The 27,932-nt window shown below is 43.6% G+C and overlaps 1 protein-coding gene across 3 annotated transcripts in view; it reads right to left on the bottom strand.

Annotated features, from left to right (window-relative positions):
* The window catches only part of fam107b (family with sequence similarity 107 member B), a 156,440-nt gene that overhangs the window by 8,470 nt on the left and 120,038 nt on the right, over positions 1–27,932 (bottom strand). For 2 of the 3 annotated variants that reach the window (XM_060842605.1, XM_060842606.1), the window contains one exon: positions 7,694–7,877. In XM_060842605.1, coding sequence (XP_060698588.1) covers positions 7,694–7,877 — 184 coding nt within the window. Of the gene's footprint in view, positions 1–7,693; positions 7,878–15,873; positions 16,112–27,932 lie in introns of those variants that run through there. The other variant, XM_060842607.1, reaches the window with a different exon arrangement.

Here is a 27,932-nt window from a genome sequence, read left to right as displayed (position 1 = left end):
AATGTTCACTCCTATACTTTACAGGAACAGTTAACAAAACCCAAAACTCACTCTTTGACCACAGTGAAACCAATTATAAAACAGGAAGACAGAAGTGTTTAATTTTTAACCAGACATTCCTGCTCTTTTTAAATGTACTGTGGGATCACCCAATTGGGGAGAAACAATTATGGTTCATTTAACATTGAAAATTTGAAATATTTTTTAAAGTGCTTGCTAATCAGATAACGTCATAGATTGTGTTTTAACTCTCAGCAGGACCTTAATCACAAAGTACAACCTCTTTTATTGAATTGTAAAACGCCATGCTGCCTTATACCTATATGATTGTTTAAGAATATCAGAGCTGGGGCTGGAGGAGGCCATTCAGCCCCTCAAGCCTGCTCCGCCATTTAACACAATCATGGCTGATCTTATCTTGGCCTCAACTCCACTTTCTTACTGCCCTCTCCATGACCTGCAACCCTTAAAGAAATGGTCTCTCTCCTTTTTAAATTTACTCAGTGTCCAAGCACCCCTCGCACTCTGGGAGACCGAATTCCACAGATTCATGACCCTTTGAGAGAAATAATTCCTCTTCATCTTTCTTTTAAATCTGTCCTTTATCCTTAAACTATGACCTCTCGTTCTAGATTGTTCCACAAGAGGAAACACTTCTTTATGATTACTTCATCAATTTCCTTCAGCACCTTATATTTCTCTCATCCTTCAGTACTCTGGTGAGTATAGGCCTAAACTGCTCAATCACCCTTCACTTTAGTCTCCATAGCTCAGTGGCTCTTGTAAACCAGGCTGTGTGAGATTGAGTCTAACGGGGGCCTTTGAGGAGTTTCATACCCTTGCTCCGTTCAGCAACAAAAGGAGCGACTTATATGAAGGGGACGTGAAGACCTAATGGTATTATTAAGACCATAAGGAATAGGTATGGAGGTAAGGCCATTCGACCCATTGAGTCCACTCCACCATTCAATCACGGCTGATGGGCATTTCAATGCTCCTTACCCGCACTCTCACCATATCCCTTAATTCCTTGCAAAAATAGCAGCATGTTGCAACAGGAACTTCTCATGCAAGAGCTTAATCCAACTTGTGATTATCGTTTGTTTTTTGGTGCGGACGGTTAAGGAGTGTAGGGTCTTTAAATAATGCATGATAACATGTCGTTAATTTAAATTGTTGCCAGACTATTAATCCAGAGACCTAGGTGATGTTTGGGCTTGAATCCTGCCATGGCAGATGGTGGAAAATGAATTCAGCACAAATTTGGGATTAAGAGTTAATGACAACCAAGAAACTATTGCCAATGTCAGGAAAAATCCATCTTGTTCAGTAAGGCCTCTTAGGGCAGGAAGCTGCCATCCGTCCCTAGTCAGGTTTGTGTGTGACTCCAGGCCCACAGCAATGTGGTTGGCTCTGAACTGCTGTCTGGGTAATTAGGGATGGACAATAAAGACTGATCTAGCCAGTGATACCCACATCCCGTAAATGAATTTTTTAAAAAAGCCTTTAATCTCTGGAATTATTCCATCAAACCGTTTCGGAACCTCCTCCGGCGCCCTTGACTAGAAAAGAGGACTATGATCTATAGAGTCCGGAAAGAATTGAACTTATTGTTCCTTCTGAAGAATGCCCCAACAATCACTAAACGACCAGTAATTAATCAAGGCAGCTACCTTATCTTGCTGTTGCTGATAGACTGGTGAGTAATAAACTGGTTCCTGCTATTGACACTGTTCCTCTCAGTTCACTTTTCCAGTTGTCTGGAATCCTGAGCCTGGATGTATTTTTTTAGGGTTACTGTTTCAAACCAAATTTCAGAACTTTCAGTCAACGGTGAAGGGGCTGAATGGTCTCAATAGCGACATGATTCCCATCTTTGTACTCAGTTCGGAAACCTAACTGCCACTAAATTAGGCTGTTCATGCTGACAACTGCTCCATGATTTCTGGCTATAAGACATCTAAATGGAGCATTGGATATGCCAAACGCCAGCTTCTGGGCACTGACCTTCAAGGACCTCCACTGAACCTCAAGGTTGAAGTAGCTTAAATCTATCTATAAAACTCAAAGATACGATTCCCTAAGAGTTCAGGACCCTGCCACTATAGTATCAGCAGAAAGGCCTCATTTGTACAGTCAAAGTGTAAAGGTCGAGGAAATTCACTCCCATCAATTTGTAACCTTCGGGTTTACCCAGGATACCCTTGGGTACAATGAGGCAGGAAAGGTTGCATTGTGCTTAGTGGTTTGAACAAGATGGTGGAATTTCCAATGCAACTTTGTATCTTTGCCTCTCCAGTCTTTGCCAGGACAGAAGCAGAAACAATTCACAGCACAACACATAGACATCGTGGAATTTCAGTTCACTAGACTCCAATTCCGGGGATTTGTCTTCTGGGGAGAGACTGAACAGGTTAGACCAATACTCTCTGAAGTTTAGAAAAACGAGAGATCTGAGAGGTCTAAGGTGCTAAAGTGGATTGACAAAGTAGACGTAGAGAGGATGGTTCCTCCTGTGGAACAATCTCAAACGAGAGGTCATAGTTAAGAGATAAGGGGCTGATTTTTCCAAGACTATGCCTTCCGATCCTAGACATCTACCACTTGCCACATTCTTCCTGCACCTGCCCTGTCGAACCCTGTAGGAATTCTGCATGTTTGAAACATTCTGATGGCTGATTGATCAGCCTGGCTTTCTGATTTAGCCAGCTTCCAACCCTGAAGGATGACCTGGTCGGTTTGAGTTTTCGGTTGTGGATGGCCAGATCTGAAGACTGCAGTCCCTTGTGAGCTCTGCATTAAAACGTGTCCCTGTGTCCTGTTTCCAAGTTCCTGGAGGGGTACTCAGTCTTAGACTTGCTATCCCACTGAGTAACTCAATCAGCAGCCTGTCACTCCAATCACTTCTCTCTCATCCCCTCAGGAGAAGAACTTTAAAGAAAACATCTGCTTCTGTTTTCTAAAATGATGGATAGGGTGCAGGCGGGGCTGATTAATGGATCTGGTGAGACAAACAGCCCTCAGTTCAACCAGGAGCTGTGATATTTATTAAATGAATTCATCTGGATTTAATGCACACCTTCTCTAACTCTGCAGCTTTTAAAATCAAAACTTGAACAAATTCATTCGTTCTTTCAAAACTCAAAGTAGCCCAATGCTGTCCTTAAAAATCCAAAATGCACACATTGGAAATGTAAAGGTGATAGAATAGCTTTTTCTCATCGCTGCCTAGCCTGGGCACAGATTGAGAGAGAGAGATTCATTAGGCAGGAGAGCATGTCGCTAATCCATGCCTTTGACTAAAAGGAATGAGGTAAATCAGATGGGATCAGGAATAGATGTGACCCTCTTCAGTGTTTTGCTCTATTTATTCTTGAGATGTGGGCATTATTGGCTGGAACAGGATTTTCTATCTGTCCCTATTTGTCCTCGAATTGAGGGTTTCTTAGCTATTTTTGATCTGATTTGATTTATTATTGTCACATGTACCGAGATACAGTGAAAAATATTGCTTTGCGTGTTCTCCAGACAAATCATACCTTACATAAGTGTATTAGGGTAATAAAGCAGGATGTAGGATACAGTGTTACATGAGGTGCAGAGAAAGATCAACCCTAATATATGGGAGGTCTGTTCATAAGTCTGATAACAGCAGGGACAAAGCAGCTCTTGAATCTGTTGGTACATGTTTTAAAATTTTTGTATCTGCTGCTCAGTGGTGGAACAGGGTACAACAGGGGTAGGAAGGGTCTTGGATTATTGCAAAGGATAAGTCAAGGTCCACAGTATTGCAATGGGTCTGGAGTCACATGTAGGTCAGACCAGGTAAGGATGGCAGATGTCATTCCCTAAAGGATAATAGTGGGGTTTTAAATGATAATTGGTGATTGTTTTACCGTTACAAGCCTCATTTTCACCTGCTATGGTGTGGTTTGAACCCATATCTCCAGAGGTTTAAAATGAATTACTAATCCAGTTACATTCCCACTACATCAACATCTCAGCCAAATGTCGCTTAATACCCAATTCTTTGAAAACTAGAACCACCTTAACATTGAATCTTTTTCCACACAAGTGAACTTGTTTCTTTGGACTGAATTTTCTGGTTTATTGGTGATAGGTTGGGAGTAGGAGCCCCACCTCTTCCTGAGCCATCTTATATTGTTTATTTGGCCAACATAGGGCTCATGCCAAGCCCCTGGAGTGGTTTCTCTGTGTTGTGGGGGGAGTGGGAGGACCACTTAAACACTGGCACCCCCCTAGTGGGTTCTGGAGGGGAGCAGGAAGCAATGTCCACTTGGTGGGTTCTCCATGAGCCATTGAGGTGGTATGTCTGCCCCTTTGGTAATGGAGCACCAGTGTACCTCAAGGCCAAACCCACTGACCAAAGCCTGCCTACTTGACATTGGATCTCCGTGATCACACCCACTGCTCATTGGGCTTAACTCACATTGTGGCACCTTTCCCTGCATCCTCTGCAATGGCTACCACTGTAACAGTGACACTGGTGAGGGGCCTGCTCTCACACTGGGCTGCCACCCCTCAGGGGGAGAGGACTGGTGAGGGGAGTTAGCTGTCATGTCCAATGAGATAGTGTCCCACAAACTGACAGCCACTGGGCAGAGGCCACGGTGGGGATGGGGGGTGGTGGGAGGTTAAAGTAAGGTGTATTAAACAGAATTAACTTGACCAACCCAACATGTCTGGCAACACGTGGAGAGAGACACAGACAGACAGAGAGTGTGAGAGAGAGGCAGAGTGAGAAAAAGAGAGTGAGAGAGACTGAATGAAAAAGTGTAAGAAAGAGAATAAGCGAAAGAGGGAGAGAAAGAGAGTGAGTGACAGACTGAGAGACAGTTAACATTTTGAATCTAACATGATCTTTCCTCAGGAAGAAATATGGAACTCAATCATCTCAAATGATACTTGCTTTTCTCAGTCCATTCCTGAGTGTAGTCCAGATCTTGCTCACTTGGACACAGAACTCATGAACATAACTGAACACTGCTCATTAAAAGGTTGCACAGTGTCACTTCCAATCTTTGGGCAAGTCATAAAGCAGCTAAAGGGAGCTGGGCATAGGAGACTGCTGTGAGGAACTCTATAAACGAGGCTTCAGGGTGAAGCAGGGATTGGGTGATATTGAGGAGATAGAGGATGGTCAATGTCAGGAGAGAGTCCAGTCACACCCACGCAATCAGTTAAAGGTGACCTGAACCCTGAGCCTAACTTTAACCCTAACCTTAACCTTTACTGTGACCTTGATCGTGAGCCTAATCCTAATCCTAACCCTAACCTTAACCCTGACTCTGACCCAAACCCTGACCCTTACCCTAACCTTACACCTAATTCTAACCCTGACTCTATCGCAGGTATATGAGCCTCCATGATGTGTCCTCTGTCAGGTAGCTGCTGGAAGGTTGAGTTGGGAGTGACTCTGTGACATGGGGCTGAGTCATTGTGAACAAGATCTTAATAAGAGCCAGCAAGAAGGGTTCAGTCTGACATTGTCAGGAGATCAACCACTCTGGTTGAAACACACTGTTACACAGTTGGCACAGTCATGTGCTCAGCAAAACTTGCATGGTGCCACAGCATTGGCACCTGTACTTTGGTACAATAACATGATGAATATCATATCAAACCTGAACCACCCTCAATGGTGCCCTATCCACAGATGACAATACCTAACCCCACTGCCCTTCTCCTGCTCACCCAGCCCTGCCTTTTTCCACACAGCCCTCTCTATCTGCGTGGAATCACTGGGAGAAATGAAAAAAAAGACCTACATTGGGAAAATTAGACAATAAATTCCAGCCTGATCCTCTCAGGGAATTAAAGCCAGTCCAGACTATGAGGTAACAGTTGGCTTCGATGGAGACAGACTTAGAGGAAAAAGAGAGCGGGAACAAAATCAGAAATTTCTGGAAAAACCCAGCAGTTCTGGCAGTACCTGTGAAGAGAAAGGCAGAGTTAACGTATCGGGTCCAGTAACCCTTCTTCAGAACGGAACAACTTCGCCTGAGGAAGAGTCACCAGACCTGAAACATTAACTTGGATTTCTTTCCACAGGTGCTGCCAGAGCTGCTGAGCTTTTCCAGCAATTTCTCATTTCCAACTTGCACAGTTCTTTGTTTGTTGTTTACTGAAAAAGAGAGAAGGGAGTTGGCACTTCCTGGGAAGGGTGCAAGGATTTTAAATAAAGCAGTGACCCAGGGGAAAGGGTGTAGACTCCAGCTCCAGCTGGAAGCAGAGACACAGACGGAAGCCCAGACTTTGCTAATTATCCCTTGCCCACAATCTCCCTCTGGGAAAGAGGGAGACAGCAGAAGGCACTGAAACAAGTTGGTGCCTGCAGCTGGAAGCAGATAGGTGACTCCTGGCACTGAACAGCACCACCTGATGTTACCACATAATGAGATCAGTAGCAATTGAATCGCAAACAAACCAACAGTCTCCACACTCACCTTCCCAAATACATCAACGTGGTATAGCAAAACTGAAGCAAGATAGAACGCCTAATCCTAACCTTAACCCTGACTCTGACCCAAACCCTGACCCTTACATCTAATTCTAACCGTGACCCTATCACTAGTATATAAGCCTCCATGACGTGAGGTCATTCGGCCCATTGAGTCCACACCAACCCTCCAAATAGCATCCCACCCAGACCCATCCTCCCTTCCCTGTAACTCGGCATTCCCATGGCTGATCCACCTAACCTGTGTATCCCTGGATACTATGGGCAATTTAGTGTCCATAGGAGAGGGAGTGGGGGGGGGGGGCAATGGCCAAGTGGTATTATGACTGGACTCCAGCCTGCTCTACCATTCAATATGATTATGGCTGATCCTCCAACCTAGTCTCCCCATACTCTTGGATCCCTGTAGCCCTCAGAACTACATTTAACTCATTCTTGAAAAACACTTTTTTGGCCCCCAACTGCTTTCTGTGGCAAAGAATCCCACAGACTCACCACTCTCTGGGTGAAGACATTCCTCTTCATCTTCTCACCTTAATATACCCATTGAGCCATCAGACAGAATCGCCTCCAGTGAATAATTACCTTCCAATTGGAACAGAGGTTCCTGAAACCTCCTTCACAGCAGGAAGAAATCCTATTACATGGCAGGATTAGTTGGGGATCAAAGTATGGCCATGACACTTAATAGTGGAAGGACACAAAGACAGGCACCACAAGAGTTTGTCATTATGTAGCACCTTTAACACTGGGGCAGTGTGGTGGCTTAGTGGTTAGCACTGCTGCCTCACAGCACCAGGGACCTGGGTTCGATTCCAGCCTAGGGTGACTGCCTGCATTGGTTTCCTCCCACAGTGCAGAGATGTGCAGGTTAGGTGGATCGGCCACGCTAAGCTGCCCGTGGTGTGCAGGCTAGGTGGGTTAACCATGGGAAATGCAAGGTTACAGGGATGGGGGGGGTGAGTCTGGGTGGATGCTGTCCGGAGGGTCAGTATGTGGACTTTTTGGGCCGAATGGCCTGTTCCACACTGTCAGTGTTCTCTGAATGGTCCCTCAGTCACAGCAGTGAAACTGAACAAAACTTGATACTAAGTTACATAATGAGATATTAGTATGGGGAACTAAAACCCTGGTCATGGGGCAAATTTCTGCGAGCATTGTAAATGAGGATGGAAATTGTGAAGCTTTAATGAGGGATTTTGATTCATCTACCTTTTCTGGTTTATTATCAGCTCTCGGTGGAGTTCCTGGTGATTTTTGGATGTTTTCACAGGGTTGACCAGTTTCCTGGGCTTAATGAGCTCTGCACTGTCTCCATCATCCATATAGTCTGGTTCAGCCATTGCACTCATTTTAAAATCTGGCAGTTCAGGTTCCAACTTCGGTTTGTCACTTTCTGAAAAGAAAAGATCCAAATAAAAATTGACTCAAAATGTGAATAAATTTCCAGCCAGTTTTATTGCTTTTGGACAGCACACAGCAAATGGGAATCTTTGTTTCCTGTAGCTGATGGGTTTATGTTAAATTCCGCTGCATTCTACTTCAGAACAATGGTTAACCAGCTTTATTTGAAACAATGTGCTGCTATAGGAAGCAAATTCTCAAATTGTTTTAAAATGATTCTCTTTGATTAGCGCAGGAATGGGAAGGCTGGAAGATAAACTTGCTACTCAGCTCTGATTCAGAATCTCTCTAAATGAGCAAGTAAATGGGAGAGGTGATGGTCTCGTGTGATTATTGCTGCACCCAAGTAATGTTCAGGGGACCTGGGTTTGAACCCTGCAAGGGTAGATGGTGGAGTTTGAATTCAATAAAAATCTGGAATTAAGAGCCTAATGATGGGAATCCATTGCCAATTGTTGGGGAAGACCCAATTGGTTCACTGACGCCCTTCAGGGGAAAAAACTGCTATCCTTCCCTCAAGAAGGAATATACCTGAAATGTCAACTTCTCCCCCTCCTGATGCTGCCTGGCTTGCTGTGTTCTTCCAGTTTCCTGTTTGTCTACTTTGGATTCCAGCATCTGCAGTTTTTTTTTGTCTCTAATCCTTACCTGGTCTGGCCTACATGTGACTCCAGACTCACAGCAATGTGGTTGACTCTTAACTGCCCCCTGGGCAATTAGGGATGAGCAATAAATGCTGGTCTAGTCAGCAGTGCTCTCATTCCATGAATGAATACAATAAAACTGGGTGAGGCAATTGGAAGATGTCCTCTCTGTTTCACTTTGCAATGAGGAGGCTCAGGAGCAAATGCACAGCTCACTCATGTTGAAAAACACATGGTCACCATTCAGCTCGCTTATAATTCCAGGTTTTATTGAATTCAAACTCACTTCTTGAGAACATTAAACTTGGCGCTCTGGATTAATAATCTAATAGGTAAAAACAATGATTGCAGATGCTGGAAACCAGATTCTGGATTAGTGGTGCTGGAAGAGCACAGCAGTTCAGGCAGCATCCGAGGAGCAGTAAAATCTAATAATCTAGTGACAGTGTTACTACCACTGCCACCTCCCCACAGTAACTGGATTGAGCAAACCTCAAATCAATCCATCTTTGTATCTAGAAGGGAACTAATGATTATGCGGGGGCAGACAGAAATGTGGAGTTAAAGGCACTATCAGGTGAGCTGCAATTCCACTCAGATGTGGCTCAGTCCATATTATAATGTACTTCAAGATTCAAAGGCGGTCATTGATGAGATTGACTCTCACCTATCATTTGAAGTGACTGAGCAAGTTTAGATTAGATTAGATTACTTACAGTGTGGAAACAGGCCCTTCAGCCCAACGAGTCCACACCGACCCGCCGAAGCGCAACCCACCCATTCCCCTACATTTACCCCTTACCTAACACTACGGGCAATTTAGCATGGCCAATTCACCTGACCCACACATCTTTGGACTGTGGGAGGAAACCGGAGCACCCGGAGGAAACACACGCAGACACGGGGAGAACGTGCAAACTCCACACAGTCACCTGAGGCAGGAATTGAACCCTGGTCTCTGGCGCTGTGAGGTAGTAGTGCTAACCACTGTGCCACCGTGCCACCCTTAGTTACTCAGTTTAAACACAATTAAGGCAGCCTCACCAGCATGCCACAACCCAAAGAATAAAATATGGAACCTCGCAGTCAGATACCCATAAAACCATACTTGAATGTATAAATTAATCTTTTATTCTCTCTAGCAGGGAAGCTAGTAGGCAGATGATTTGAGAAAACAGATCATCAGGGATTCCAGAAAAAAGCTTAGCATATGTGACGCAAACAGCCTGGTAACAGTCAGAAAACATTAAGGAATAATCTTTGATATTTTCCGCAAAGTGAATGAAGTTTCAGCAGGAGATTATTATTTAATAATTCTATCCAAAAGGAGCAGTGATGACATCTTCCCACGTTTAAAACATTATGTATGTAAAGGACGTGTGAAAATATGTGGAAATATGAGAAACTCTGAGTGAAATTTATTGGATCAACTTGGTGCAAGAATGTGCCTTCAAGACGCCAACAGGAAAGTTGGATGGTCTGTTTGATTCTTGACAATTTTTGAAAACAATTTTTACAATTTTGCCTCATGTCAAATGCAGATGAGAATAGAATTTTCCAGACAACTTGGAAAATTTGAAGAATTTATTGGTTATTGCTTAATCAAACAGTGAACTGCGTCAACTGCAGATTCCTTTTTTTTAAAACAAACTTCTGAGGAACCTAAGAGTCGTAACAACTCAGGAGGCCATTCAGCCCATTGGGTTCATGCCAGTCCTTGGTCAGCTCAGGGTGAAGACTCTTGCTTTCCCTGATATATAAGTAAGTGATCTAGACCTTGGTTTGCAGGGAACATAGAGTCATAAAGGTGTACAGCATGGAAACAGACCTTCGGTCCAACACGTCCATGCCAACCAAATATTTGCAGATGGCATAAAACTTGGGAGTACTATAAACTCTGGGTATGACAATGGAGAGCTTTGAAAGGACTGTGATGTGGACAGGTAGGTGGCAGATAATGTTCAATGCAGAGAAGTGTGTACGTAGGTACAAAGAACACAGAGACAATATAAAATAATCGGTGCTATACTAATGGGTGCGTAGGAGCAGAGAGATCTGGGTGTATATGTACACAGGTGATTACAGTTGACAGAACAGGTCGAAGCAGCTGTTAATAAAGTATACAGTATTCTTGACTTCGTAAATAGCAGCATAGAGTTCATGAGAAGGGAGATTATGGTGAACATGTTATATAAGATGCTGGTTAGACCTCAACTGCAGTATTATGCAGAGTTCTGGACACCATGCTGTAGAAAGGCTGTGACTGTATTTGAGACAGGCTGGGCCAGATTTACGAGAATGGATCAGATACCAGTACGAGGAAAGACTGGGACTGTTCTCCTCGGAGAGGAATGGCTGAGGGGAGATTTGTTAGAGGTTTTCAAAATTGTGAGCATTCTGGGAAAAGAGAACAGGGAGCACTGGTTCCACTGGTAAACGGATTGAGAACCAGAGAACACCGTTTTGCAAAAGAAGCAAATGTGAGCTAAGGGAAAAAGAACCTTTTCACACATTGAGTAGTCAGCGTATTGAATTTACTGCCTGGAAGTCTGGGTGAGGCAGGCTCAATTGTGGTGTTCAAGAGGGCATTGAACAGTTATTTATTAGAAATGTGTTTGCTTATGGTGAAAAGATAGAAAATTGGCATTAGATTAAAATGGTCAGAGGGTCAATGCAGATATAATGGGCCAAATGGGTAATAATTCTGCAAAGCAATCTAGACTGTCCTATTTCACCACTCTAACCCTGTCATCCTGTAAACTTATTTCTCCAATCTTCATTTGAAACCATTGATCGTTCCCACCACCACAACCTTCATCTCCCTTTTCATGTTCTGTTTTTATGACAGGAAACATGCTGGAAATGCTCCTCACTGCCTCAGTTCTCAAGTGTTTAGAATTAGATAGGCCTCAGTTGCGGAGTCCTCTCCAATAATGTGTCCAAGTGGGTTTCCTGTTCAGCACAGTGATTTTTACTTGATACCCCTGAATGTCTGATAGGATGGCGCAATGTTGAAATTGAAAAGGTCTAAAAATCTGGCTGCTGCAGCTACTCGATGTGAACAGTGTGTAAACAAAGAAGCACTTACCAGGAGAGGTTTATAAATCCAGACTAGCTGGAGTTGGCAACAGATAAACTGAAATTCTGAACCCTGGTTGCCACATAGCCTGTATTATATCCCTTATTCTGCTTAACTAAAACCACACACACACACATTTAACAAATTTAGTTGCTATTAAAAACAGCCAGAAGAGTAATTGGATCTTTTCCGTTTCCACTTTGAAAGGAATACTTTGAAACAATTAATGTTTTTAAATCTTTTACATTTTCCTCTCCATGCCCTTATCATTTCTCCCTCTGCAAGTTCCTCAATCTCATAGAACTGGCTGCACATTTGGAGCTACCTTTTATTTTTGGGTGAAACATTCAGAAATGACCCTGCCCAACCTCCAAGACGGACATTAGCGATCTCAAGGCACTATTTTGAGGTCGAACAGGGAGTCTGCCACAGTCCCCTGACCAATGCTCATCTCTCAGTCAACATCACAAAAAGACATTATTTAGTCATTGGACAACTGCGTCTGGGACCATGCTGTGCACACTCTGGCTGTCACATTCCCTACCTTGCAACAGTAAGATCACTTCAGAAAAGGTGCATCACTAGCATGTCAAGGTTGTAAAAAAAGTACTACATAAATGCAGGTCCTCCTTCCTTACCAGTTGGACACCATACAAAGTCATCAGGAAATTAGGATTGCGAATGGAAAAATGTGGGATTTATTCATCCAAAGAGTAACGTAACTTGTGGTACACATTATCAGGAAAGTTAGTCAAGTCAAGCTTGAGTGATAAATAACTGTGTGGCTGCAGAGACAGCAATGTGGATAAATTGGCTAGTTGGGGGTTATGTAAATGCAGAATAAGCTCATTGGGCCTGATGTATAACTGCACACCTTTCTGTCACTGTAAAACAATTACTGCTGAGATAAGCTGGTACCTACTTCCTCTTAAACTTTCGAGAAGATCCCTCTTTACGTTTTAGCTTATATCAGAGAGCTTTTTTTAAAAACAATTAACATATAACCAGGAAAAACAAAGTATCTGGCCATAACAGTGCGTGCCAATCTTATTCAGTTGATTGGTTGAAAGTCAAGAAGTGTAGTGCTGGAAAAGCACAGCTGGTCAGGCAGCATCCGAGGAGCAGGAGAAACAACGTTTCAGGCATAAGCCCTTCTTGAGGAGCTTATGCCCAAAATGTCGACTCTCCTGCTCCTCAGATGTTGCCTGACCTGCTGTGCTTTTCCAGCACCACACTTTTTGACTCTGGTCTCCAGTATCTGCAGTCCTCACTTTCTCCTGTTTCAAAGTCAAGCTTCATAACTATTTTGTGAATATTTGACAGGTTTATGGAGGAATTTTCAAGATTCGTGACTCAATAAACTGATGACATGGCTGAGTGTGGGGAAAACTCACGCACAGAGATCTTGAAGTTCAGAGTCAATTTCATTTTAAATTAGTCAACGTGACAATTCATTTAACGTTACACAAAAAAGTGAGGAATCCAAGAACATTAAATTTGAAATGCCTGTGCTATAAGCAGTACTATGTTTCTGAACCCTACCAACACTCAGTATATGGTTCGATCCAGGTCAGATTTCAGTGATGGGCAACTGTAGAGTTGTAACAAAATGCCAAATTCTTCAGAAAAGTCCCAATTAGTTTGAGGATACAAATTGTAAAGACATCCACAGAAACGCTCAGAGATTTTGAATGGCCCACCCAGTTATTTTCAGAATAATTTTCTGCACTTGACATGACAAAGGTATGAAGCATCCATTAGAAAAGCTAAAAGTTATTGAGTTAATTATTGTACCTCACGTTATGGCAATTAATACAAAATATATATTTACAAAGCATAAACAGAAATTGCCGAGAGAACTATTCTGAAGCAGAGTCACTGGACTTGAAATATTGATTCTTGCTTTGTCTCCACAGAAGCTAACAGACCTGCTGAGTTTTTCCAGAAATTTCTGTTTTTGTTTGTTTCAGATCATCAGCATCTGCAGTTGTTTTATTTCTACATTGTTTTAGGCCTTGGAAGGTTAGCTGAAGTCTGATTTTTATTTTGAGGAAAATGATTTCCTATTTTTCCATCTCCCTCTCTCTTTTGCAGTATTGGTGACACCGTGACTCAGTGGTTAGCACTGATGCCTCACAGCAGCAGGGACCCAGAGTTCAATTCTTGCCTCAGGCAACTGTGTGGGAAGTTGCACATTCTCCCTGTGTCTGTGTGGGTTTCCTCCCCCAGTCCAAAGATGTGCAAGCTAGGAGGGTTTGGCTGTGTTACTGGGAATTGGTTCCAGCAAGTCTGGAAATGACCTGCAACTGCCTGAGCATAAGATGGTAACTTGGAGTTTGTGGAAGAGATGGTCAGTCTGTCATGGAGGGGCCAGTGTTTCGATTGAGTTTCTGACTGTTTTCAGGAAAAAGAAATCCAGTTATTGATGCAATATCATGAAGATTTTTCAGGTCCCTGCCTCACCTCCCATGAGTAGCTCTTGGAAGCTCAGAGAATAGAAAACTAAGTTATAAATGTTACTGTCTTTATCTGAGTGAATAGTATAGGTGACCCCGTTGATTTCTTTAAAAATCAGCTAAGAAACCATTATCTCTGCTTGTGGAACAACACATTGTGAAGACCACTTCATAAGTAACCTGGTCAATGTTTCTTTTACTTTCTTTGATTTATCCCTTAACTGTGCTTGCCTACCTGTCTGTCTCTCTGTGTGAATGCAGCAGGAAAACAAAAGCTGCCTGGTTTAAAGCATAGGCCAATTAGATCAGATAACTTTGTTGTTTAATTTTTTGTTCTGCTAATGTTGCTGTTTGGCGAATGAAGTGTTAAATCTTTTGTTTAAGCTATACCCCAATGTTGAGAATTGAATCAAAAACAGAAGTTGCTGGAAAGGCTCAGCTGATCTGTGAAGAGAAATCAAAGTTGATATTTCAGGTCTGGTGACCCTTCCTCAGAACTGAGGATTGATTACTCACAGAGTCTGGAACTATTCAAAAGGACTGGATAGGAACCTTTGGGGTCAATTTTGAGGGTCTATGAAAGTTTTAAGTTTACTGTTTTGTGAATAGAGGTAGAAAGGCTAATTTGGTCATCTCCATGTCATAGCTATCACCATACAATAGCACCTAATGCAAATGGAGCGATGTCAGAGTTTTTAATAGCATGAAACGTAGGATCCAAAATAAATGGCTATGTCTCTTGGTTATGGGAAATCTGGAGAACATCATCCATTGGCTGAACTGCGGCCCCCCTAACTGCCACTAGGAGGCGGTCAATTTCACCATTGACATGGCAAGGTTACAGGATTTGACTATCATTCTTTGCACTAATGGTGTACATCCATAGACCAGGCTGCTTATAATGACATAACCTCAATAACTACAGACACGAACCAAATACAAACTAATGTCTTTGATCTCCAGGGTTTCATTGGAAGGGAAAGAAAAATCGAGGGCACTATTTTCAGTTCAAAGCACTGTCCCAATCACAGTGCAAAATACAGGTATAAATGGCTGGCACCATATTACACTAATTTCTAATCATATTCCAATGCCAGTTGGCAGCTAAATTCTGTTACTTAATAGCTATCTATACAGACAGCACACAGGTAACAAAAGTTCTGTTGTGGAATCCATTCGCAAGTTAATTTATAAGCAAATCAAAGTGCCTTGCAGGTCAATGGAAAACAGCTGTTTGCAAATACTAGAAATATTTCTACGTCAGGTCTTTAAAATTACACCCCGGTATGGGATCACGTTTGGAAACACAAACAGTTAAGTCAGATGTTCATAGATCGGTGGCCCCCTGTATTGTTACATCACTATGTCCATAGCTTCACATAATGTAAAGATGTACTTTGACAGAAAAGACTGCAGTGAGCAAGGCTGAATTACAGGTTCGAGCTGAAAATGTGTTGCTGGAAAAGCGCAGCAGGTCAGGCAGCATCCAAGGAATAGGAGATCCGATGTTTCGGGCATAAGCCCTTCTTCAGGAATCCAGCATCTACAGACCTCACTTTCTCTCTGAATAACAGGTTCAACAGTCACAAGTCTGATGTGTGCAAATAATTGTTAATAATTATTCAAAGCAGCAAAATCACACAAGACTGTCACAAATTAAAACCTTCCTATGAGAATTAATGCAAATGGAACTGCCTTCTGGTTATGCTGGTGACCTGGTGTTGCATGCTGCCCTGGTGCTGCCAATCTGAATGAGTATCTAATTGTAACACAGCGTGGTTTTCCTTTAAACAGCTCCACATGGCTTACCTTGAACCTTGGGCTGTAGTTAGTATCTGGATATTGCTGCCACTTTGTCTATCTGCCAGGTAAGAGGTCTCTCGCAGTAAAATATTTCTCAAAATACCGTGTACTCATTCTGCAAAAGAAAGCTCTGATTCCATTGCTGATCGGCTTCTCAAGTTGCTGGCCCAGCTGATTGCCTTTTGCCAAGCCAGGGAACACTCTGTCCAACATGTGCTTCACTATCGACCTGAGAACTCCAAATCCTCCGGCTGATTACTAAAACACTGCAGGAACTTAGTCACTGAGTCACCGAGTCACCGTCCTTATCTGGGAAGGAGTCAACATTATACAAACCCACCTCCTTTCTTGAATATGTCATAGCAGAACTCAAGCTGCATTGGGATTGGAAGCTTTCTCTTTTGTTTACATGACAACAAGAAAAACATGAATAGAGTAAGCTGTTTGCCCCTCCCAGCTCATCAATTCCAGGAAAATCGCAGACCTATGCCTGGTTAAAAACAAATAACATGTTTTTATTTGTGTTGGGATCAAAGCTAGACCTTAAGCATAAAATAGTGACTAATTAATCGAACAGGGAATTCAAATTCATCTTTACCCCAGACAGTGGTTAGAATTTGGATCTCACTATCACAGGGAGCAGTTGAGGTGAACAGTGTAGATGTATTAATGAGCTAGATAAGCACGAGGGAGAAAGGAACTTGCAATCAGAATAAACGGACAGTCAGGCAAAGGTAATAAGTGGAGTCGCAGGTAGATAGGATAGTGAAGAAGGCGTTTGGTATGCTTTCCTTTATTGGTCAGAGTATTGAGAACAAGAGTTGGGAGGTCATTTTGCAGCTGTACAGGACATTGGTTAGGCCACTGTTGGAATATTGTGGAATTCTGGACTCCTTCCTATCAGAAAGATGTTGTGAAACTTGAAAGGGCTCAGAAAAGATTTGAGCTATAGGGAGAGGTTGAATAGGCTGGGGCTGTTTTCCCTGGAGCATTGGAGGGGTGACCTTACAGAGGTTTACAAAATCATGAGAGGCATGGATAGGACAAATAGACAAAGTCTTTTCCCTGGGGTGGGGGAGTCCAGAACTAGAGTGCATAGGTTTAGGGTGAGAGGGGAAAGATATAAAAGAGACCTACAGAGCAACTTTTTCACACAGAGGGTGGTACGTGTATGGAATGAGCTACCAGAGGAAATGGTGGAGGCAGATACAATTATAACATTTAAAAGGCATCTGGATGGGTATCTGAATAGGAAGGGTTTGGAGGGATATGGGCCGGGTGCTGGTAGGTGGGACTAGATTGGGTTGGGTTAGCTGGTCGGCATGGACGGTTTGGATGGAAGGGTCTGTTTCCGCGCTGTACATCTCTATGACTCTAAGTCCAGTGAGTCTGTCCACAGATACAAAAATATTCTGATAAGGTGAGGTGGAGAGGGGAGGTGGTATGGGGATTTGTGTGGATAGAAACAGCAGCATGGAGCAGATGAATTGAATGGCCTGATTCTGATGTTGTAAGAACTGTGTTAAACTCCAAAATTAATCAGGTAAGTTGGGTTGTGAGGCTGAACTTGCTTACTTGAGGGGTCTTGTTTTGGTTGCCACATCTAGTCAAGTTTAAAATCATTGTTTCAGTCCTTAATTATTTGTGAGATTAATTAATACATTGAAGAAGTAAAGGTAACTTATGGGGATGTACCCACAACAGTTGGCGGTTAACTCCTGTTTGCTACCCAGTGCCTCCGTCTCCAGCCATATGGAAACTATGATGACCATCAGCTATGCCTGCAAACACTCAGAGTTCCTGCTAAACCAGAATTCCCCAAGGATATACTCACAGGTCACAACTGCCTACAAAATTCTAGCTCAGTTATCACACAAAAGTGGGGAAAATTCAGCAAAAGCTTTTGTTTAAAGTTCTAAATATCGGTATTTGTTTCATAACTCTAAGTTTATACACTCACTATATGCTCACAAACGTAAACATTAAATGATGCTCTTAATAATTTGTCCACTCTCATTTTTCTACTGAAGCACAAACGTGTCCGCAGGAGCTGAACATACAGAAATTCGACCAAAGTGTCTCCAAGTTTCTAGCTGTTACAAACCTCTTTCGATCAGGTAAAGCTATGTTTATTTCGGCTGCACAAATGATTAAAATCTAACTTTGTTCTTCAAGGTCTCCTTTTATACAGGATTTCATTACATCAAGATGCACAAGTTAAGATTTGATTTGACTCACATTAATGTGACAACCATCTGCCAGACATCTGATCCTTAAACACTTCACTACCCACTTTTTACACATGCTAATGGCATTACAAATATTTGTGAGCAATAACATTCTCATAATAAGAGTATATCCAATGTGTATCTTAAAAAACAACACATAAATCTTGTTGTAATAGAAGCTTTTAGACAGAATTCTATTTTAATAAATATTTGAAATTATAAGCTGCTAATAAAGCACAGAATACAAAGACAGTATCTTATCAAAAGTTTTTGGAATATTACAGGTGTGCTTCAACACCACATTAATATAAACTCGACACTGAACTGTTCTGTGATACAGGTTCACTCAGCAACGTATGGGGCAGTTCATGGATGAAATCTTACACCAACTTTGCAGTAGCTGGAAACTTTTAAAATATCGTCGAGTAAACAGGGGAATTATGTTCCTGATGAGCGGGGAGTCTAGAACTGAGGGGCTACAGTCTAAGGATAATGGATAAGCCATTTAGGACTGAGATGAGGAGAAATGTCTTCACCCAGAGAGTGGGGAACCTGTAGAATGTTCTCAAGAATGGGGCAAAAGCAGGAACAAGGGACTAATTTGGATGATCAGCCATGATCATATCGAATGGTGGAGCATTCTGGAAGGGCTGAATGGCCTACCCCTGCTCCTATTTTCTATATCTCTATGTTTAGTGATTGCTGCCAAAGCACCAAATCACCCAATCGGCTCATTGCTAACATTAAATGTAACCAATACTGACAACGCTGATTATCTCTGGCTGGAAGCAGATGCGGAGTGGGTGATATCAACATACATAAGAATTTAGAAATAATAGCCAGTGTAGATCATTCACCCTCTGGAGCTGATCCATCATACAACACAATCAGCAAGACCAAAGATCTACCTCATCTCCAGTCCATTTCCCATTTGCTTGTTAATGGTTTCCTTACTGATTCATGGGATGCGGGTGTCATTGGCTTGGGCAAATCTTTGACAATCTTTACTTCGAGTTGAGAAAGAAACTCCATGAATGGTTGACGCCACCAGGATTGGTCAAGAGAGGGTCCGGTGATTAAAAGGACAGGTCTATCAGGACATGATGTAAGTGTGGGGACAGGAGGAACGAGGTGGCAGGAGGTGGGCAATTTCTCAGGCAGTCAGTGAAACATTCACGTTCCTCCTCAGGCCACAGCTTTTACTCTACCTGCCAAGGCCTGGCTAGTCCTCGGGCCTGGCTGGTTCTGGGTGAGTGACAAAAAAAACTGCAGATGCTGGAATCCAAGGTAGACAAGCAGGAGGCTGGAAGAACACAACAAGCTGGGCAGCATCATAGAATCAATAGAATCCCTACAGTGTGGAAACAGCCCCTTCGGCATAACAAGTCCACACCAACTCTCCAAAGAGTATCCCATCCTGGCACGGTGGCACAGTGGTTAGCACTGCTGCCTCACAGCGCCTGAGACCCGGGTTCAATTCCCGACTCAGGCGACTGACTGTGTGGAGTTTGCACGTTCTCCCCGTGTCTGCGTGGGTTTCCTCCAGGTGCTCCGGTTTCCTCCCACAGTCCAAAGACGTGCGGGTCAGGTGAATTGGCCAGGCTAAATTGCCCGCAGAGTTAGGTAGGGTAAATGTAGGGGTATGGGTGGGTTGTGCTTTGGCGGGTCGGTGTGGACTTGTTGGGCCGAAGGGCCTGTTTCCACACTGTAAGCCCAATCTAATCTGATCCATTCCCCTACCCTATGACTATACCCTACCCTACCCATTTCCCCCTGACTAATGCACCTAACCATCCCTGAACACTATGGACAAATTTAGCATGACCCATAGGGTTACACCCAAAACGTTGACTTGTCCACCTCCTGATATTGCCTGGCTTGCTGTGTTCTTCCAACCTCCTTCTTGTCTGTCTGGCTGGTTCTGGGGGCAAGCTGGTTACATGGTCTAGTAACTGAGCCTGGCTGGTTATGTAGTCTGGTTGGTCCTGGAGCCTGGCTGGTTATGTGGCCTGGCTGATTATGGATTCACATCACAAGAAATATACATGTTAATTTGATGAAAAAGGTAAATAGGCAAGGAAAACTGGAAGATATGTTTTGGACTAACTTTCAAACAAGAACAGAATATAGACAAGACATATTCCCATAAGTAAAATGGGCAGCAAAAGCTAAAGTTCCTTTGATGAACAGAAATTAGAATTAAAATTAGCATTAAAAAAGAGACATTTGATCAATTTAGGTCTCAAAAGAACTACAAAGAAATTCAAGTGAAGTAAGGAATAAAGGGTCATGAGAAAAGAAATCAAGAACAAAAAGGAAAATAATAACAAATTGCTTGAACACATGAAAAAGACAACAAGAGGGTAATTAGTGGGGTTATAAAGTGTGCACAGAGGACATGGAAATCCCATTACCTTCTCCTCAAAGCCAGAGAGCGAGAGTGGGAATAGAAAGGTACAAGAGAAGCAGCAATCAGACAAGAAATTATTGCAAGTTGGTGGAACATAATGAGGGAAAGACACATTACCATGACTGCTTTTCAATTGTGTCCCTCCAGAAATAAATCCCAGTGGTTAGTTTCTTCTTAATGACCTTATTAATATGCAAGGTTTCTCTGATGATCTGTGTACCCATAACTCGAGTTCCCTCTTTTCCTCATCCCGGTTGGATTGTTATTATCCACTGCTTCCTTATTTTTCCCGCCATGAGGGACTAGCTCACAGCTCCCTACACTGAAATTAATTTGCCAATTCAACAAACATTTTATGGTCCTTCTGCATTTTGTCCATCTGCTGCTCCATGCCCACATTCCGACCCGCTCAGTGGGGTCACAGGAAGAGATTTTGGGACAGAAATGGTGACTGTGGAGAGATCCGATTGGAGCTCTGACACATCCTTTAAATGTTTGGGGTATTTTCCTGTCAGTCGAAGTGGCTTAATCATCTGTTCTCTGGGCCCCACTGCAATGACTCCCAAAGCCTTTGAAAAGGATTGTTTTTCTGGATGAACACAATAGTTTTAAACCCCCTCCCTGAGTTTTACTCTGGGGTCTCAGGACGTCCGAGGTAGTAAAATGGGGTCACGTTGGGAACCAATGGTCAACCCCTTCACCCTTTCACCTTTAGTGACAGCTTCTGGGTTTATTTGATGCTCCAGACCCTGGTCAGAGATGACGAAGGAGATAACAAAGACCATGGAATTTCAAACAGTTACCCCTCCAGGTGGTGCAGATGATTGGAAGGTTGCCAATGTAACAGCTTTGTTCAAGGAGTAGATATAGTGATCATCTCCTTCTTCCCCCTCCTTAAGCAACCCCTCGGGGACGGGAATGAGAGTTGTAGTTTCTGAAGTGACTGAACAATTTAAGGCTGGGTCCCCATACCCTGCCTATTTAGAGAGGCGGGTGGAGGGCGGGGTTTAGAGAGGAGGGTGGAGGGTGGGGTTTAGAGAGGTGGGTGGAGGGTGCGGTTGAGACAGGAGGGTGGGGGTGCAGTTGAGAGAGGAGGGAGGAGGGTGGTGTTTCGACAGGAGGTTTGGAGAGATTGTCAATGTAATTCTGAAGGTTAGTTAGAAATGCTGTCCAATCACAGAAGATCGAAAGTTGGACAGTGTGATTTATCTAACCAGCTCAGGCTGGTTAGATATTGGGCAGAACTTGGCTTGTTGCAAACAGCTAAAGTGATAAGCTGTTTGATCTGCCAGTCTTCGTTCCATATGCCTTCAAACCTGGCATCACACTCGTACTGAAATTCATATCACAAATGACCCAGGCAGGACAAGCAGAATGCTTTTGGCTTGACTACAGCATTCTGTTTGTGGCGAATACCACGTGGGCTGTGACTACATAGCTGCAGACTGAAACAGCTCACTCCAGCCTTTTCAGATACCTTACCCTTCGGGGAGAATCAGAGATAGAACTGTCACTGTTCAGGACTGAATCAGAATCCATTTGCTAACCAATCAGTGCTACTTTCTGATACAGTATGATTATCAGGTCCACACTGGTATTGTTGGAAACATCCTGAAGATTCCAAGGTGAAAACCAATGTCCAGCTGTGAACATGTGGGTCACTTCCAGAAAGTCTCAAATTCTGGAAACTTCTACAGATTGGGCAGGATCTCACAGCAGCGTTGTTTATAAGAACGGTTCAGGTGAAGGATCTACACCTGAAGCACAAATTCTCTCATCTCCTCATAGGGCTTGGCGCTTCCTGAATCTCCTGGCTTGATCCAGATTGCTAATATCTGACATTTATCCTTCATGGATTTAAGACCCTGATTTGTAAAAGCAGGCCCAGCAAACTTAATGAGGAGTCATTTGAGGAAGTGACAAGATAGGAAGGAGGGGAATTAAATGAAGGTTTCACTTTAAAAAGTGCCCCATAAAAGGTTTGGTGAAGAAAATAAAGACACTTGACTTTAGAAGAATTATTCAAGACAGATAGCAGGTTGACCAAGGACAAAAACAAGATTCTTATAGAATCATGGAATCCTGCAGTACAGAAGAGGCCTTTTGGCCCATCAAATCTGTACTGCCAAAGTTGCATTACATCTACATCAGTCCCACCTTCCAACACTCAGCCCATTGCCATGAATATTATGATATTTCAAGTGCTCAGCCAAGCTTCTGACTCCCAGCACCTCTGGGTGAAAGCAGTTTTCCTCAAATCCCCTCTGAACCATCTGGCTCACACCTTAAAATAATGCCCCCTTGTTATTGACCCTGCAACCAAGGGAATCAGCTGCTTTCTAGTCACCCTGTCCATGCCTCTCAGAGTCTTATACATCTCGTTCAGGTCTCCCTCTCAGCCTTCCCCACTCCAAAGGAAACACTCTGAGCTTACCCAGCCTCTCTTCATCGCTAAAGTCTCTATTCTAGGCAACATCCTGATGAATCTCCTCTGCACCCCCTCCAGAGCAATCCTATAGAGCAGATACCAGAACTGGACACAGGTTTACAAAGCTGCTCTTGTCCTGCAATTTCATAATTGAATGAAATTTCACCATCTGCCATGGTGGATTGTTCCACTGCAGGGTTATCCTGGGCATCTGGATTACTAGTCCACCACCACCTCACTGACCCATCCTTGATTTGGATACATTCTCAGTCTAGATTAATACGAGATGTCAGCCCTCCTACTGCGTCAGTGACTGAAATAGCTCAGATTTCCAGACTGCCATATCACCGATATCCCCTCCCTCTCCCATTGGGCAGAGCTCCAGTGCAGCTAACTTTTCCTTTATCTCTGATGGTTCCGTGCTGTACATCTCTATGATTCTGACGTCACTGCCATATAATTGGTTTTCCCTTTAGTTTTCACAACAATGCATTAGAATAAAGCTGTTTCCACAGGAAATTTTAGATCAAACCTCTTGGGGAAGATGCAAACAGGAACTGAGAAAATCTTTGACTAAATTAGTCAACTTTTACCATTTCAAAGCAGAAAACACATTTATTGGAGAGAGAGAGAAAGAGTGAGATAGTGAGAGTGAGAGTGTGTGTGTGTGTGTGTTATGTGTGTGTGTGTGTGAGAGAGAGAGAGAGAGAGAGAGAAAAAGAGAGTATTAAAATATCCCTCCACATCCCTCATCCATTCACTACAATCTCTGGGTCCTGCAATCACATTAAGACAGTTAGTTATAAAATAAAACAAAACTACGTGTTTCCCCAGTGCCTGCTCATGGCAAAAAAACAGAGCACTGTTTTACTGAAGGCAAGATGTTTTAATATTTTTTCCTCTGCTGTCCTTCATCCTATTATACATTACTTTTATGATATTGAACATTAAAAGGCATTATTATTTATTTTATACCAGAAACATCCTTAAATTAATTACTTCAGACAATTAAATGATTTTTGTTGGAATTTGACCCTGGTAATGTCATGTAAATGGATGGAAATGATTGAATATTAAATCTATTCATAGGTTGCCCCTCTTAAGCTTATAATCTGGTTGTGAATGTTTATAATATTTTAAAAGCTCTCATCGCTTGGCCAGCTAGCTGGAAATATAAACCGATCTTTCCACCAGAATTAATCACTCCCCAGGTTATTAGGCTTCTGTTCACTTTCACAATCAGTTCATTTCCTTAAAAAACAGAATAGAATATGGTGGTGTAAGCTACAGTGAAAAGTCCCAAGAAATAATAACCCGTTTCTCTTCCAATATTTATTTGTAATCCATCGTCTGACTTGCTTGCCTAGTTCCAAGTTGCTTCATTGTGAATGTACTTCAAATGGCTACATTTTCCAAACCTTCAGTTGGTCCCCTTCCCTTGGGCCGCGACCTTGGTTACATGTTGTGCAAATAAGCAGATGCATTCAAATAAAACTTGAATAAAACACCCAAACCCACTGCTAACAATCATTTCCAATAGATTAGGAACTACCTGTTGACTCTTTGAAGTCACACTATTCTGCTGGGCCTAGACCGGAACTGGGACCCTCATTTAAAAACACCCATGTGGTTTCTTATCTCTCAGAAACACATTTCCTCATCTCCATTACGTTTTTGGAAAAATGATAAAAATGGAAGAATTGTTAATGCAATGAGGCAAAACCCTCCATGAGCTAAAACCAAATGAACAGTTTTTCTAATTCATTTGTGGGACTTGGGTGCCACTGACTGGCCAGCATTGATAGCCCATCCCTAGTTGCCCCTTGAGAAGGTGGGGGTGAGCTGCCTTCTTGAATTGTTGCAGTTCACCTGCTGTGGGGTGACCCACAATGCCGGTAGGGAGGGAATTCCAGGATTTTGATCCAACAACTGTGAAGGAATGGCTGCGGTATATTTACAAGTCAGGGTCATGAGTGGCTTGGAGGGGAACGTGCAGGTAGTGGTGCTCCCAAGTACCTCCTCCCATGTCCTTCTAGACGGAAGTGGTCATGGGTTTGGAAGGTGCTGTCTCAGGACTTTTGGTAATTTTCTGCAGTGCATCTTGTAGTTGGTACACACTGCTGCTACTGAGCACCGGTTATGGAGGGATTGAATGTTTGTAGATGTGGTGCCAATCAAGTGGGCTGCTTTGTCCTGGCTAGTGTCAAACTTGTTGAGTTTTGCTGGAGCTGCCCCCTTCCAGACAAGTGGGAAACATCGCTTTCTAAACATTATTGTTACATAGAATGTGGGCCCGACAGCCAGAGTCAGGGTCTATGGTGCCCATCTCCCATGGATGATAATGGAATAGTGTAAGTTAAATGAGCTTTAGATTGGCTTCACAGGTCAGTGCAACATCGAGGGCCAAAGGGCCTGTACTGCGCTGTAATGTTCTACGTCCTATGCCCTTGAACTGATTTAATCTCTCCGCCTTTTCAGAGCATTATTATGAGTCAACCACATTGCTGTGGGTCTGGAGTCACATGTTGGCCAGGCCAGGTAAGGATGGCAGTTTCCTTCACTAAAGGAAATGAGTGAACCTGATGGGCTTTAATGATAATTGACAATGGTCACATGTTGCTACCAGTTTCTTTTACAAAATGCCAGATTTTATTGATTTCACCTTCTGTTATGCTAGACTGGTACATAGGGAGTCGCATTAGTCTTGGCTCTGATCACCAGTCCGGTGATAATGTCATATGTCACATCCTCCTCAGGGCAAAGAGAGCCAACAGTTTTCATATGGCTGAGGAAATAGTGATTGTTTGATGTTGAGTTTAACAATTCAGCCAATAAACACCTCCAGCTGACACAGTGTAACTGGCCCAGAATTCAGCAGCAATGGACTCTCAGGCCAGGCAGCTCAGTCTCTGGGCAATAGTCAGACCTGTACAGCCAGTGGGACAAGCAGAACAGTTCTCCTACCCAATACTTAGCCAGCCCATCCCCTGGCAGTTCAGCGTTCTACAGATTTTCTAAGGGAGATAAAACCAGGTTTTCAACCATCAGTCTGAACTATCAGAGGTTCAGTACTGAGGGAGTGCCCACTGTCGGAGGGTCACTGCTGAGGGAGTACCACACTGTCAGAGGGTCAGTACTGAGGGAGTGCCGCACTATCGGAGGGTCACTGCTGAGGGAGCGCCGCACTGTCAGAGGGTCACTGCTGAGGGAGTACCACACTGTCAGAGGGTCAGTACTGAGGGAGTGCCGCACTGTCGGAGGGTCACTGCTGAGGGAGCACCGCACTGTCGGAGGGTCACTGCTGAGGGAGTGCCACACTGTCGGAGGGTCAGTACTGAGGGACTGCAGCACTGTCAGAGGGTCAGTGCTGAGGGAGTACCGCACTGTCGGAGGGTCAGTGCTGAGGGTGTGCCGCACTGTCGGAGGGTCAGTACTGAGGGAGTGCCACACTGTCGGAGGGTCACTGCTGAGGGAATCCCGCACTGTAGGAGGGTCACTGCTGAGGAAGTGCTACGCTGTCACAGGGTTATTGCTGAGGGAGCAGGCACTGTTGGAGGGACAGTGCAGAGGGAGTGCCACTCTGTTTGGTGGTCAGTGCTGAGGGAGCGATGCACTGTCATGGAGTCAGTACTGAGGGAGTGTCACACTGTCGGGGGGGGAGGGGTCAGTGCTGAGGGACTGCCGCAATGTCAGATGTGTATTTCGATGTGGGCTGAGTGCAGGATGGAACCGTGTGCATTGTTTTTAGTGATTGTGTATGTGCTTTTTGTCAGATTCAAGCAGAACAGTACTGACATCCTTCCTCCCGAAAAGCTGACAGAGGAGATTACAGAGGAGGAAGTGCTGGATGTCTTGAAACGGTTAAAAATGGATAAATCCCCAGGACCTGATCAGGTGTACCCGAGAACTCTGTGGGAAGCTAGGGAAGTGATTGCTGGGCCTTTTGCTGAGATATTTGTATCATCGATAGTCACAGGTGAGGTGCCGGAAGACTGCAGGTTGGCAAACGTGGTGCCACTGTTTAAGAAGGGCAGTAAGGACAAGACAGGGAACTACAGACCGGTGAGCCTGACCTCAGTGGTGGGCAAGTTGTTGGAGGGAATCCTGAGGGACAGGATGTACATGTATTTGGAAAGGCAAGGACTGATTAGAGATAGTCAACATGGCTTTGTGCGTGGGAAATCATGTCTCACAAACTTGATTTGAGTTTTTTGAAGAAGTAACAAAGAGGATTGATGAGGGCAGAGCAGTAGATGTGATCTATATGGACTTCAGTAAGGCGTTCAACAAGGTTCCCCATGGGAGACTGATTAGCAAGGTTAGATCTCATGGAATACAGGGAGAACTAGCCATTTGGATACAGAACCGGCTCAAAGGTAGAAGACAGAGGGTGGTGGTGGTGGAGGGTTGTTTTTCAGACTGGAGGCCTGTGACCAGTGGAGTGTCACAAGGATCGGTGCTGGGCCCTCTACTTTTTGTCATTTATATAAATGATTTGGATGTGAGCATAAGAGGTACAGTTAGTAAGTTTGCAGATGACACCAAAATTGGAGGTGTAGTGGACAGCAAAGAGGGTTACTTCAGATTACAACAGGATCTGGACCAGCTGGGCCAATGGGCTGAGAAGTGGCAGATGGAGTTTAATTCAGATAAATACGAGGTGCTGCATTTTGGAAAAGCAAATCTTAGCAGGACTTATACACTTAATGGTAAGGTCCTAGGGAGTGTTGCTGAACAAAGAGACCTTGGAGTGCAGGTTCATAGCTCCTTGAAAGTGGTGTCGCAGGTAGATTGGATAGTGAAGAAGGCATTTGGTATGCTATTGGTCAGAGTATTGAGTACAGGAGTTGGGAGGTCATGTTGGGCTGTACAGGACATTGGTTAGGCCACTGTTGGAATATTGCGTGCAATTCTGGTCTCCTTCCTATCAGAAAGATGGTGTGAAACTTGAAAGGGTTCAGAAAAGATTTACAAGGGTGTTGCCAGGTTGGAGGATCTG

Source organism: Hemiscyllium ocellatum, chromosome 23, assembly GCF_020745735.1.
Source record: "Hemiscyllium ocellatum isolate sHemOce1 chromosome 23, sHemOce1.pat.X.cur, whole genome shotgun sequence".
NCBI classification, from domain to species: Eukaryota; Metazoa; Chordata; class Chondrichthyes; order Orectolobiformes; family Hemiscylliidae; genus Hemiscyllium; species Hemiscyllium ocellatum.
Note: the sequence above shows the minus strand (reverse complement) of the source record. Positions and strands in the feature narration are given on the sequence as shown.